At 42.2% G+C, this 12975-nt stretch overlaps 1 protein-coding gene across 1 annotated transcript; it reads right to left on the bottom strand.

Moving 5' to 3' along the window:
• Positions 1–1973: 1973 nt before the first annotated feature.
• LOC109746898 (IQ domain-containing protein IQM2) lies at positions 1974–4830 on the bottom strand. The gene is made up of 9 exons (XM_020305994.3): positions 4698–4830; positions 4028–4580; positions 3861–3926; positions 3648–3736; positions 3472–3562; positions 3230–3376; positions 3016–3108; positions 2829–2930; positions 1974–2720 (listed from the first exon to the last, which is right to left on the bottom strand). Exons 2-9 carry the CDS (start codon positions 4544–4546, stop codon positions 2226–2228), a joined length of 1602 nt encoding a protein of 533 aa, XP_020161583.1. The 5' UTR covers positions 4547–4580; positions 4698–4830; the 3' UTR covers positions 1974–2225.
• Positions 4831–12975: the final 8145 nt, after the last annotated feature.

The raw sequence follows: 12975 nt of genomic DNA, 5'->3' as shown, positions 1-12975 counted from the left end.
AACATGTGCCCAGTTTGGGATCAAGGGAAGCACAAAAAGATTGAAAGGAAATAGGGATGCTTTAAATTCAAATAAAAGGAAGACAATTTAATAAATAACATTTGATTTTGGAAAATTGTGTTGAGAATTTTCTAGTGTGGCATTTAAGATTTACAATGCAATGGTACTATAACATGATGATGGAAAAATAATAATGTAATTAACATGTGCAAATAATTAAAAGGGGCTTTTGCTCCGAGATGTTACACAATTCTTGCCTATGTACTAATCCTTGGTGCAAGGATTGGAAGAATATTCATGACCATTTAAAACTTGAATTGGAGAGACCTTTGTCCTAGCGTTACTAAGGATCTTTGGCAGCCCAATTCCAAAATTTGGGATGTAGATAAGATTATACTTTCTTGGATGAGTCCTTAAAGAATGATATTTTGAACGTTCCAATTATCAATGCTGATTTCAATGATACTATATGCTAGACTCACACACCTAGTGCAGATTGTTCTACCAATAGCTCATATAAAACCTTCTTGAAGGATGTCCAATCTTCATCTCCAGGACGAAGTTCAACAGTCACGGATCAGGAAATAGTCACCCTCAATCAGGTTTGGAAAAAAAATCCCTGCTTGGAGACTCATTAGAAGGGCTATAGCTTCCTGTTTTAAGGCTTCAAGATGTTCCAAGCATACTAAAAAAGAATGTTGTGGCTATGGAAAAATTGAAACTGATTGGCATATGTTTTTTCATTGTAAATTTACGAGATCTGTTTAGTTTTCTCCAAATGATAAGTGTGGCACGAAGTAACACTGCCCTGCTATTTTTACAACTAAATATGTCATCCGAAAAAAAAATCTTAAACTTGTCATCCAAACAAAAAGTTGACATGCTTCACAACTAAAGTTGCTATCCTCACGTAACTAAACTTGGCATAAAAAAACGTCAGTGCGGATTTGCTTCGTGCCACGCGTGTGGCACTCAACTGATGCTTTGGATCCTAACCTTTATATCCTTCGTCTATCATTCACCTTATCTTGCATGCACAACATTCAGAAGTAAATCCGGCAAGTGTGTATTCACTCTTCTATGGAATGTTTGGAAAGCTACAAATGAGGTTTGATTCAAGAAAATATCTTGGACCCCTTTTCAATGCTAAATGCAGGTTTAAAAGAGGCTACAGAAGCGTTAGATTACCTCATTTTTTTTAAATCTGGATGGCTTCTAATCGCATCGGCCGAAAATCGTGCAGGAGCATGTCGTGTGTACAACACTTTCGTAAACCCCCATGCACCTTACAACCAGCATACGTTGACGCAACCTTTAATCCTTCTACGGCAGGGGATGAAGTTTCCTTTGGAGTGTTCCTCAAAAATGCATTTTCTAGACATTCTGTAGTCATTCAAGCGGCGACCTCGAATGTGTTTTCAGTTTTGCAAGTACTCCCTCCGTCCGAAAAAGATTGTTTCTTAAATGAATGTATCTAGCACCAAGTTAATGCTAGATGCATCCATTTGAGGGATGAGCTTCGGACAAGCTTTTTCGGACGGAGGGAGTAGAAGCTATGGGTTTACTTCTTGGTGGTTCGGCTGTCAAGGCCTTGGGATGGAGCTCTGTTTCTTTCAGAAAGGTCAACGCTGTGGAAGGAAGAAACTTACTCCCCAACCCAGGGCATTGGAGGACCAGGCATATATTTGCCGATTTCTTCAACTTTGCTTCTTGCCTCAACTCCTACAAGGTCTCTCACATTCCTAGGACCCAAAATCTCCTTGCTCATTCCCTGGCCAAAAAAGGCTTTCTTATGTAGATCTTCCACTAGCTGCTCTTTCCTATGCAGCAAAGCTTCCAATGTAATTTCAAAATGGGAAAGCTACTCTCTGTACACTGTCTAGGATGTTAACTTATAAAATTTTAGCCCTCTTTAAGGGCAACAATTTGGCAAAAACAATAATCTATCACAATTTTGAAGCGTCATTGGAACATGAGGGGAACACATATGCTTATTTTGTCATTGAGTCACTGTTCTCATCAATGATAAAAGAATGAAAGAATTTTCATATAGGTCAACCAAACAATGCATATGCATATCATCCGGACTAAACTACAGTACCTAAATCTACGCAGGCAGTATGTTGCTTTATTTTTCCTACCACACACATCTGCATGCACTTCAGCATTTCCAGTTGATTGGGGACGCTTCAGGTAGCTGCACTTTAACTGCAAGTGTGCTCATTTCACCTCTCATCTGCAACCAGTCCATGCTGCAGAGGTGACCGCAACGCTCCTCTCGGCGTGGACGTCTCGTTCTCGCACCCCCTTGCCACAATGCTGTTGAAGCTCCGCCTCAGCGGCGAGGCGAACCGAGTGGACGCGGACCCGGCGTCGCACCGCGGCGACAGGTTCATCTGCTCCAGCGCGTGCGCTTGGAGCTCCGAAGGGTAGTCGCGCACGCACCCGATCCGAGGGCCTGCCCCGGTCGTCCACTTGAAGGACAGCTGCTTGCCGAGCTGGTACGATTTCATGTCCTTCTTGGAGTTGATCCTCTGAAGGATCTTCTCGCGGGCCACCACTGGCTCCTCGCGTTCTTCCGTCTCCGTAGATGTTGTTTGAATGACTTGAGCTGTCTGAAGAGAGCCGGTTTCTTCAGGGCCATCTTCAGATTTGTCGTTCTCCGAAGCGATCCTCTTGAGGCTACCCCAGAATTCCTCATCCTCCTCTGCTGGGCTCATCTGCAGCAATTTGAAACATGTAGTAAGACCACAGTGCTACTACAATGTATCGACACGACACGGAGATGTCGTGTAATTTTTGTCAGAATCGTATTGTAGGATGCTTACCTTAACATCAGTGAGATCAACCAAGTTGTCATTGAGGAAGCTTTTGAACTCCTGGAAGTTCTCCTCTGTGGGGCGGTAGTGACCACTGTGAGGCCAAATTGCCTGCCAACAATGAAGTTCAGATGGCGTCAGCATGTTGCCTGAAGATAAAACTGGATGTAAAAGCAGATAAGAATTGCTTGCATACCTTGAGGGTTCCATTTTCAGCAACCAGCCTCCCAGCAGCAGAAGTAGCTCCCCCGGCAAGAAAGCTAGAATGCTGAAATTTACCTTTCTTCTTCTGCAATTCACAATGGCAAGATTCATATCACACACTGAACTGGCATTTCTACAGTTGATTATATTAGGGCTGGCTGCCTATACGATGGTATGTGCATATATAACTGCATATTCATATTTACCTGACCAACATACAAGGTCTTAGTTGTGCTAAGGACAAAGATCCACTTTGCATCTCTCGGACCGAAGGACGTGTCGATTATTTGCCGATTCTTCTTGTACAAGAACTTGCTGTCCTCAATCACGACCTCATAGTCCTCTCTTTCCTTCTGCACAGTTTAAATACATTCTGTCAGCCACCATATGTGCGTTGCTACAACTCCTACTCAGTCCTGCTCAGTCTATGATTGTAAACACTACTTACCGGACCGAGGTACTTGATGCACTGGCTCAGAAGCTTGAATCGGGAGCACTTGCCTTCAAGGTTGATCTCTTTGCCTTCTCCAACATCAAGCCTGAATAGCGAGGATCATAAGTGCACATCCCATCCGTTGGCTGAACAATTCAGAAATGTGTCTAGTGACTAGTGAGCTAACTTACCAGTAGAAGAAAGGCTGCTTGCTTTCGCTGTGGAGCCAGCAATCATAGTAGTAGTGCAGGTTGTGGCCGTAGCGGTGGCGAGGGTCAATCTCCATTAACAATTTGAGTACCAACATCAGCTCATTACGTGGTAAATAAACATACTAGCACTAACTACGTCAGTAAAAACCTTAACAAATCGCAGCATATGGAGAAAAATGATGAGACACTCACCGCCTCGAGCCAATGCTGCAATGCGAGTTTCTGCGCCTTATCATCCTTGGACAGCCCCTTTCCAACCTGAAGACCCAAATTTGACAAAATATTTAGCCCAGTTTGCCGACTTCAGATAATAAGGCAGCTGACCAGATTTGTTTGAGATGCGAGATTTGTTGTACTACCTTGGCCGCTCGGGATCTGGCCCTGGACCACTTGGACACGGCCGTCTCCTGCTTCTCGATGTCGAAGAAGGAGACGGAGCTCCGGTTGAGGAGCGCGAAGTCCAGCAGCTTCCACCAGCTCTGCTCCACCAGCACGGCGCAGTCGGCCAGCTGCCGCCGCGTGCGGAAGCTCTTGTACACCTTCTGCAGCCTCAGCGCCGCAGCATCGTGCCTCGGGCTCTCCGCCCCCGCCCTCAGCCTGGCAACCTCCCTCGGCACAAGCGGCGGCGGCGCTTCGGCCTCGGCCTCGGCGCCGGCAATGTCGCCGGCTGTCCTGATGGAGATCTCGGTCTCCAGCTGGAGAGAGCCCGGGCTGTCGTCCCGCTGCTGCTCCCTCTTGAAGCTGAGCGAGCCCTGTATGAGCAGCTTCCCGGAGCCCAAGGCCCTGAGGACCGTCGGCTCGCCGCCGTCCGCCGGCGCGAGGGCGCCTTCCTCCATGGGGTCATAGTCATCAGCAGGGCACGAGAACATGACCCCCATTGTAGATTTCTAGTGACCTTGATCTTCACACAAACTGGAAGAAACAGCACCAAAACCAAGCCATTGCTTCAGATGCCAACCATCGGTGCTCAGCTAAGCAAGAAGAAACGGCAAGAAAACATTGCTGCAAAATCATGGAGAAGAGGCTTACCTCGCGCCTCCAACGAGAAGAAGAACGTGTCCGCTGCTTGAATGTTTGCTGTTGCCCGCTGCTCCCCTGTAAACAAAGCACCGACTGGTGGTGGTTTGGTAGCTTGCTGTCAGTCGAGGCGAGGCGAGCCAATTATCCGATATGCTAGTGTGAGACAACGGCGATATATAGAGGGGGAGAGGAGACAGAGGCTGGCCGGGGGTGGCGGTGGCGGTGGCGGTGCAGACCTCATTTTCCATTATTTGTTTATCTGGATTCCACGTGCTCCGACCGAATCGCACAGGCGCTAGTCTGGTCCGGCAGCTGTCAGCCGGGAATAGCGTGTATCAAAACCAGCGACGCTACTCGTATCTGCATCTTCCTCTTGTTTTCCTCTCCATCCGTACCGAGGCATGGAGTTTTGTAGCACCGCTTGTAAACTCAAGCACTGAACCACGGCGTGCCGAAAGAACCGAAAAGTTTCCGCTGCTTCCGCTCTCGCTCCGATTTACCAAGATAATAGGTAGGTTTATGTTTTTTTTAACATAATACAGACGCAAGACGCTAATACACACGCGCATACATTCACTCCTATGAACGCACACACGCACACCCTACCCCTATAAGCATCTCCGAAAAACTGAGCCGGCATATCATCTTGAAATTTACGAAGTCACTGTAGGCACCTCGTCATCGACGGAAACGTCTCCTCCCACTAAATGCGCATCGTCGGAAATCCTGAAATAAATTCAGTAATAAATGCGAGCACCAGGATTTGAACCCTACCAAAGTCCCTCTAACCAACCAACCACACAAGCCCTCCTAGCACCTGTACATGTACATGCTAGGAGGGAGGGATGTTAGGAGCCCTCCTAGCATGTACACGTACAGGGGCTGCCCCTTGGGTCAGCCCATGGACTTGGCCCGTACGAGGCCATCGGTGCAGCTACTTAAGCATGGCTCACAGAAGGAGACGGTATCCAGTGGATCAAGGACGAACCCGGCGGCGGCTACCTTCCTCTCTTCTCCTACCTCTACTCTTCTCTGTTCCTCCTGATACTTGTATGCAATTGTAATCGCTACACCAAATTGTTTCTCTATGAGTGATTACTACATAAGCAAGAGAGATCCCCAACTATACCCTTACAGTTTACCTCCCGAACACGCTACAGAGAGGTAACATGCTCATTCCCCTTAAAGTCATCTTCACTCAAAAATTACATGTCACTAACATTGCTCATAATTTGATTTGCCCACTGCATTTTGTCACACCCAGAAATATGACAAACACCAGCACGCTCTAGTACACGATGCTCATATAATCCATAAGAGGACTGCATTGAGAAGATAAAGTAGCAGACTAGCATATATGGCTCAAGTTGCATTGACTGAAGAAAAATAATGCTGGAACTTTCTATGCTCAGGGCACCGATTCTCTGCATGCTATGAAATAGATGTGCATCCATTGACGCAAGATAGGAATACTGTAGTGCAAGAGCTGTAGTAATAGAACATTCACATAGTGTCAAAAGCCACTATTTACCTTCATGTAATGGCTGCTTAGTGAAACAAAAATCTTCATTGTACTGTCTCACAGACCACAAGCACCATAATTGACCTTGGAGGATCCTTATGCAATTTTCAAGGAGGTTGGTACACCGCCCCATGCATTGCCAATGTGTAAGCTGATTGCAGTATGACCACTTCTTTTGAATCCCTTCTGACACGAAATGTTCCAGTGCATTGACACCAAGAGGATAAGCTGCCCAAAAGTACAGGGTGGGTGCTCCACTAAAGCAGCAGGAAAAACATAGCTGCCCAACACCTCTCCTGCAATGCCAAATCCCTTGCAATGTATAGCAAGCTGCAGCGCAATCTCATCGAACATAATTTCTGCTAGGCGGTCGTCAATGTACTGCAGACTGATCAACAAGATATCCAAGTACTCAATTCCCTCGGAACCTTTTTGACTTAACCGTTTATCAATATATGTTCTTCCAGCCAGTGAACAGCAAGACTGCAACTGGGTATTTTGCACACAATTGAAGTGCTCCTCCATGGGAATCAGGTCAACCATCAGAGAGGTAATAGGATTAACCGGTTGGCTCGGAATAAGAATATCTATTGGCACCGTACGGATCCAGCAAACAACCTTCAGAAAAGTACTGGGTTTCACCTGCTATACCCTTGGCAAATATCCTTCATGAGAGCAAGAAAACGATGGCCACGGAGTAGGTCGAATCTCATTACCCTCTGCACTATGATGCACCAGAATTGACGGCCATGGCGTCAGCCGTATCGGCAGCCCTCCGTGCCTTGTGGGTGGTGGACGTCCAGGGCATGGTTCCAAAATAGCTGCATTGAACGCCAGCCTCTGTACCTGAGCGAAGGAGGTTGGTGATGAGCATCGGTGCGGCTGCTGGGAGCAGCGGCACGTTAGTGCAATCTCTCAACAATGCTAATATAATTGGATCATATAACCATCCCTCAAAGTGCGATGAAGAATCACTCCAAAGTTCCTATCTAGCGGAGAACATAAGAATAAATTGTTTATAGGGTACGAAACCACCTGAAAGCTATTCTTTCCGTTCGATCTATTCAAGAGTTCGTACTAAAATAACATAAAGCTATTCTTTCCGTTCGATCTATCCTAGAGTTCGTACTAAAATAACACCAAAGCAAATTCATATTCATAATACTCAATCCAACACAAAGAACTTCAAAGAGTGCCCCAAGATTTCTACCAGAGAAACAAAGACAAGAACGTGCATCAACCCTTATGCATAGATTACCCCAATGTCACCTCGGGAATCCGCGAGTTGAGTGCCAAAACATATATCAAGTGAATCAATACGATACCCCATTGTCACCACGAGTATTCAATTGCAAGACATATATCAAGTGTTCTCGAATCCATAAAAGTATTCAATCTGATAACAACGACATCTCAAAGGGAGAAACTCAATTCATCACAACAAGATAGAGAGGGGAAAACACCATATGATCCGACTATATTAACAAAGCCCGCGATACATCAAGATCGTGACATCTCAAGAACACGAGAGAGATAGAGAGAGAGAGAGAGATTAAACACATAACTACTGGTACAAACCCTCAGCCCGAGGGTGGACTACTCCCTCCTCATCATGGTGACCGTCGGGATGATGAAGATGGCCACCGGAGATGATTCCCCCCTCCGGCAGGGTGCTGGAATGGGTCTAGATTGGTTTTCGTTGGCTACAGAGCCTTGCGGCGGCGGAACTTCTGATCTAGGTTAACCCCGAAGGGTTTTAGAATATTTGTAAATTTATAGGGTAAAGAGGGGGTGCGGGAGGCCACCGGGGTGGGCACAACCCACCTGGGCGCGCCTGGGCCCCCAGGCACGCCCTGGTGGGTTGTGCCCCCTCGGGGAACCCCCCAGATGCTGCTTTGGCCCATCTTGGGTATTCTGGTCCATCAAAAATCTCCAAAAAGTTTCACGGTGTTTGGACTCCGTTTGATATTAATTTCCTGCGATGTAAAAAACAAGCAAAAAAATAGCAACTGGCACTGGGCACTGGGCACTGGGCACTGGGTCAATAGGTTAGTCCCAAAAAATGATATAAAGTTGCTATAAAATGATTGTAAAACATCCAAGAAGATAATATAATAGCATGAATACTTCATAAATTATAGATACGTTGGAGACGTATCAGCATCCCCAAGCTTAATTCCTACTCGTCCTCGAGTAGGTAAATGATAAAAGAAATAATTTATGAAGTGTGAATGCTAGCAAAGTGCACAAGTTTGATCAATGAAAATTTTAATCACTTTTCCTAGCATCATAACAACAATTCTTTTTTATAAAACTTCTCATGTCATAGTAGCAACCAATTCACATGTTAAGGTTCAAACAATGAATTCTCTTGAAACTCAACAACCTATGTTCTTAGTCACCAAGTAATTGCAATTCAACTTATTCAACGGAGTTTAAGTAAGAGCTCCACATACTCAACCATCATATAGTCTTCTATGATTGCTAACACTCACTACGTACACATGAGCAAAATGTTTCAACTGGACACATAGAAAGATAGGGGCTTATAATTTTGCCTCCCAACGTGTTCACCTCAAGGGTGATGTCAACAATAATAACTCATGCTACCCATATCCAACTGGATATATGTGCCTAGATATTTCCTCGCCACATGATGCTTGCCAAGGGAGAAAAATAAAAAGGAATAGAGAGAAAACTTTGACTCTTGCATAAAAGTAAATACTGAAAAGTAAAAGATAGGCCCTTCGCAGAGGGAAGCAGAGGTTGCCATGCGCTTATTTGTTTGTATGCTCAATACCTTAGTGCAAAAGAACGTCATGTTGTATTGCCCCTTATGATAGCAACCTTTATTATGCAGTCTGTCGCTTTTATTCTTTGCCATCACAAGTTCGTACAACGCTCAATTTTCTCTTACACTAAATGATCTAACACTTTTAGAAGCAATTTTTATTGCCTTATTGCACCGATGACAACTTACTTGAAGGATCTTGCTCAATCCTTAGGTAGGTATGGTGGACTCTTGAAGATAAGATTTGGGTTTAAGGGTTTTTTGGATGCATAAGTAGTATCTCTACTTGGTGCGGGATTTTTGGCTAGCAAAGATGGGGGGCAAGCACCACATGTTGAAGGATCTATGACAATATAACTTCTATGTGAAAATGAACAAACATAAATCATTACGTTGTCTTCCTTGTCCAACATCAACAATTTTGGCATATAATATTTTGATGGGGGCTCACAATCACAAAAGATTTACACGATAGTGTATTTGCATGTGAAAGTTCTCTTCCTTATACTAATTATTCGTGAATTGCTTGTATGACCAATATTGTGATTGTCAAGCCTCAACAGATTTCACTTTCTAAACCCAATGTGAAGCTACCACTAGGCATGATATGATTTCAACTTCATGACATTCAATTTATTCAACAATTTACTCATAGGATATAAGTGAAGCACAAGAGTAAATGACAAACTACTCCAAAAAGATATAAGTGAAAATCATGCGAGTAGTTAAGTAAATAGATAGTTATGTGAGGACTCTCTCTTATTTAAAAGTTTCAGATCTAAGTATTTTATTAAAACAGAAAGCAAAAATAAAATAAAATGACCTTTCAAGGATAGCACAACTCATGTGAAGAAGCAAAAACTTAGGCTCAACCGATACTAACCGATAATTGTTGAAGAAGAAAGGTGGGATGCCCACCGGGGCATCCACAAGCTTAGATGCTTGATACTTCTTGAAATATTATCTTGGGGTGCCTTGGGCATCCCCAAGCTTGAGCTTTTGTGTCTCCTTAATTCCTCTCATATCACGGTTTTCCTAAATCTCAAAAGCTTCATCCACACAAAACTCAACAAGAACTTGTGAGATAAGTTAGTATAAACCAATGCAAAAACCTTATCATTCTCTACTGTAGCAAATCACTAAAATTATTATTCAACATTGCATACTAAATACCTCTGCATATTTAATACTCCTATCCTCAAATAAAATCATTAAACAAGCAAAACATATGCAAACAATGCAACCATAACAGCAATCTGCCAAAACAGTACATTCTGTAAAGAATGCAAGAGTATCAATACTTCTCTAACTCCAAAAATTATGAAAATTCACCACACTGTAGAAAAATTATCAGATCTTACTGTGCAAAAAGTTTCAACATTTTATCACATTCTGACTTTTCTCGGGAATTTTTGCAACAGCGATAAACTTTCTGAGTTTCTGTTTTGAAACAACAACATGTAGACTTGCAAAATAAGCATGGTAAAGGCTATCCTTGATATTTTTATTGAAATAAAAGATGCAAAACATTATTATAAATAGCATCAAGCAAATCCTGACAAAATAAATTGACACTCCAAGTAAAACACATATCATGTGACGAATAAAAACATAGCTCCAAGTGAGGTTACCGATAATGTTGGAGACGAAAGAGGGGATGCCTTCCGGGGCATCCCCAAGCTTAGTTGCTTGGATCTTCCTTGAATATTACCTTGGGTGACTTGGGCATCCCCAAGCTTAGGTTCTTTTCAATCCTTATTCTCCTCATATCGATATCTCACCCTAAACTTGAATACTTCAATCACACAAAACTTAACGGAACTTTGTGAGATAGGTTAGTATGATAAAGAGCAAACCATTTCACTTTGGTACTGTCAAAAACAAGATTCATAATTTTTTCCACACAATTCCTACTGTAGCATATCATTTCCACAATTTATATTGAGCAATATAAGCCATAGAAACTAGGGAACAAGCAAACTATGCATTGAAAACAGAATCTGTCAAAAACAGAACAGTCTGTAATGACCTGCAGAATAACCATACTTCTGCTACTCCAAAAATTATGAAAAGTTAGGACCATGTGAGCAATTTGTACATTAATCTTCTGCAAAAAGAATCAACTCAAAATCACTCTTCTGTTAAAAATAGGAATTATTTCGTGAGCGCAAAAGTTTCTGTTTTTCAGCAAGATCAAATCAACTATCACCCAACATGATCCCAAAGGCTTTACTTGGCACTTTATTGAAACAAAAGCTATAAAACAATATTACTACAGTAGCATAATCATGTGAACACACAAAAACAGTAGGTAAAAGTGTTGGGTTGTCTCCCAACAAGCGCTTTTCTTTAATGCCTTTTAGCTAGGCATGATGATTTCAACGATGCTCACATAAAAGATAAGAATTGAAACATAACAAGAGCATCATAAATCACATGGCAAGCACATTTAAGCCTAACATACATCCTATGCATAGGGATTTTGTGAGAAAACAACTTATGAGAACAAGAATCAACTAGCATAGGAAGGCAAAACAAGCATAACTTCAAAACTTTCAACACATAGAGAGGAAACTTGATATTATTGCAATTCCTACAAGCATAAGCTCCTCCCTAATAATAATTTTCAGTAGCATCATGAAGAAATTCAACAATATAACCATCACATAAAGCATTCTTTTCATGACACAAAAGCATAGAAAATTTATTACTCTCCACATAAGCAAATTTATTCTCATGAATAGTAGTGGGAGCAAACTCAACAAAATAACTATCATGGGATTGAAAATTAAAATCATGGTGACATTTTTCATGCTTATAATTATTCTCTATAACATATACATCATCACCATAGTCATCATAGATAGGAACTTTGTTTCCATAGTCAATTGGAACCTCTTCCAAAATAGTGGATTCATCATTAAATAAAGTCATGAACTCTCCAAATCCACTTTCATCAATATAATCTTCATAAATAGGAGGCATGCAATCATCATAATAAATTTTCTCATCAAAACTTGGGGGACTAAAAATATCACATTCATCAAATATAGCATCCCCAAGCTTATGGCTTTGCATATCATTAGCATCATGGATATTCAAGGAATTCATACTAACAACATTGCAATCATGCTCATCATTTATACCAAACATTATATTGAATTTTTCTTCTATCAATTGAGCACAATTTTCCTTTCCATCATTTTCATGAAATACATTATAAAGATGAATAATATGATGAAACCTCAATTCCATTTTTTTGTAGTTTTCTTTTACAAAACCAAACTAGTGATAAAACAAGAAACTAAAAGATTCGATTGCAAGATCTAAAGATATACCTTCAAGCACTCACCTCCCCGGCAACGGCGCCAGAAAAGAGCTTGATGTCTACTATGCAACTTTATTCTTGTAGACACGTGTTGGGCCTCCAAGCGTAGAGTTTTGTAGGACAGTAGCAATTTTCCCTCAAGTGGATGACCTAAGGTTTATCAATCCGTGGGAGGCATAGGATGAAGATAGTCTCTCTCAAACGACCCTGCAACCAAATACAAGAAATCTCTTGTGTCCCCAACACACCCAATACAATGGCAAATTGTATAGGTGCACTAGTTCGGTGAAGAGATGGTGATAAAAGTGTAATATTGATGGTAGAAATATATTTTTATAATCTGAATAAATAAAAACAGCAAGGGAGCAAATAGTAAACGGGCACAAAAAGGTATTGCAATGCTTGAAAATGAGGCCTAGGGTCCGTAGTTTCGCTAGTGCAATCTCTCAACAGTGCTAATATAATTGGATCATATAACCATCCCTTAAAGTGTGATGAAGCATCACTCCAAAGTTCCTATCTAGCGGAGAACATAAGAATAAATTGTTTGTAGGGTACGAAACCACCTCAAAGCTATTCTTTCCGTTCGATCTATTCAAGAGTTTGTACTAAAATAACATAAAGCTATTCTTTCTGTTCGATCTAT

The sequence above is a fragment of the Aegilops tauschii genome, chromosome 5 (genome assembly GCF_002575655.3).
Source record: "Aegilops tauschii subsp. strangulata cultivar AL8/78 chromosome 5, Aet v6.0, whole genome shotgun sequence".
Taxonomy (NCBI): domain Eukaryota; kingdom Viridiplantae; phylum Streptophyta; class Magnoliopsida; order Poales; family Poaceae; genus Aegilops; species Aegilops tauschii.
The sequence above is the reverse complement of the archived record's forward strand: the minus strand, read 5'-3'. Positions and strand labels throughout refer to the sequence as shown.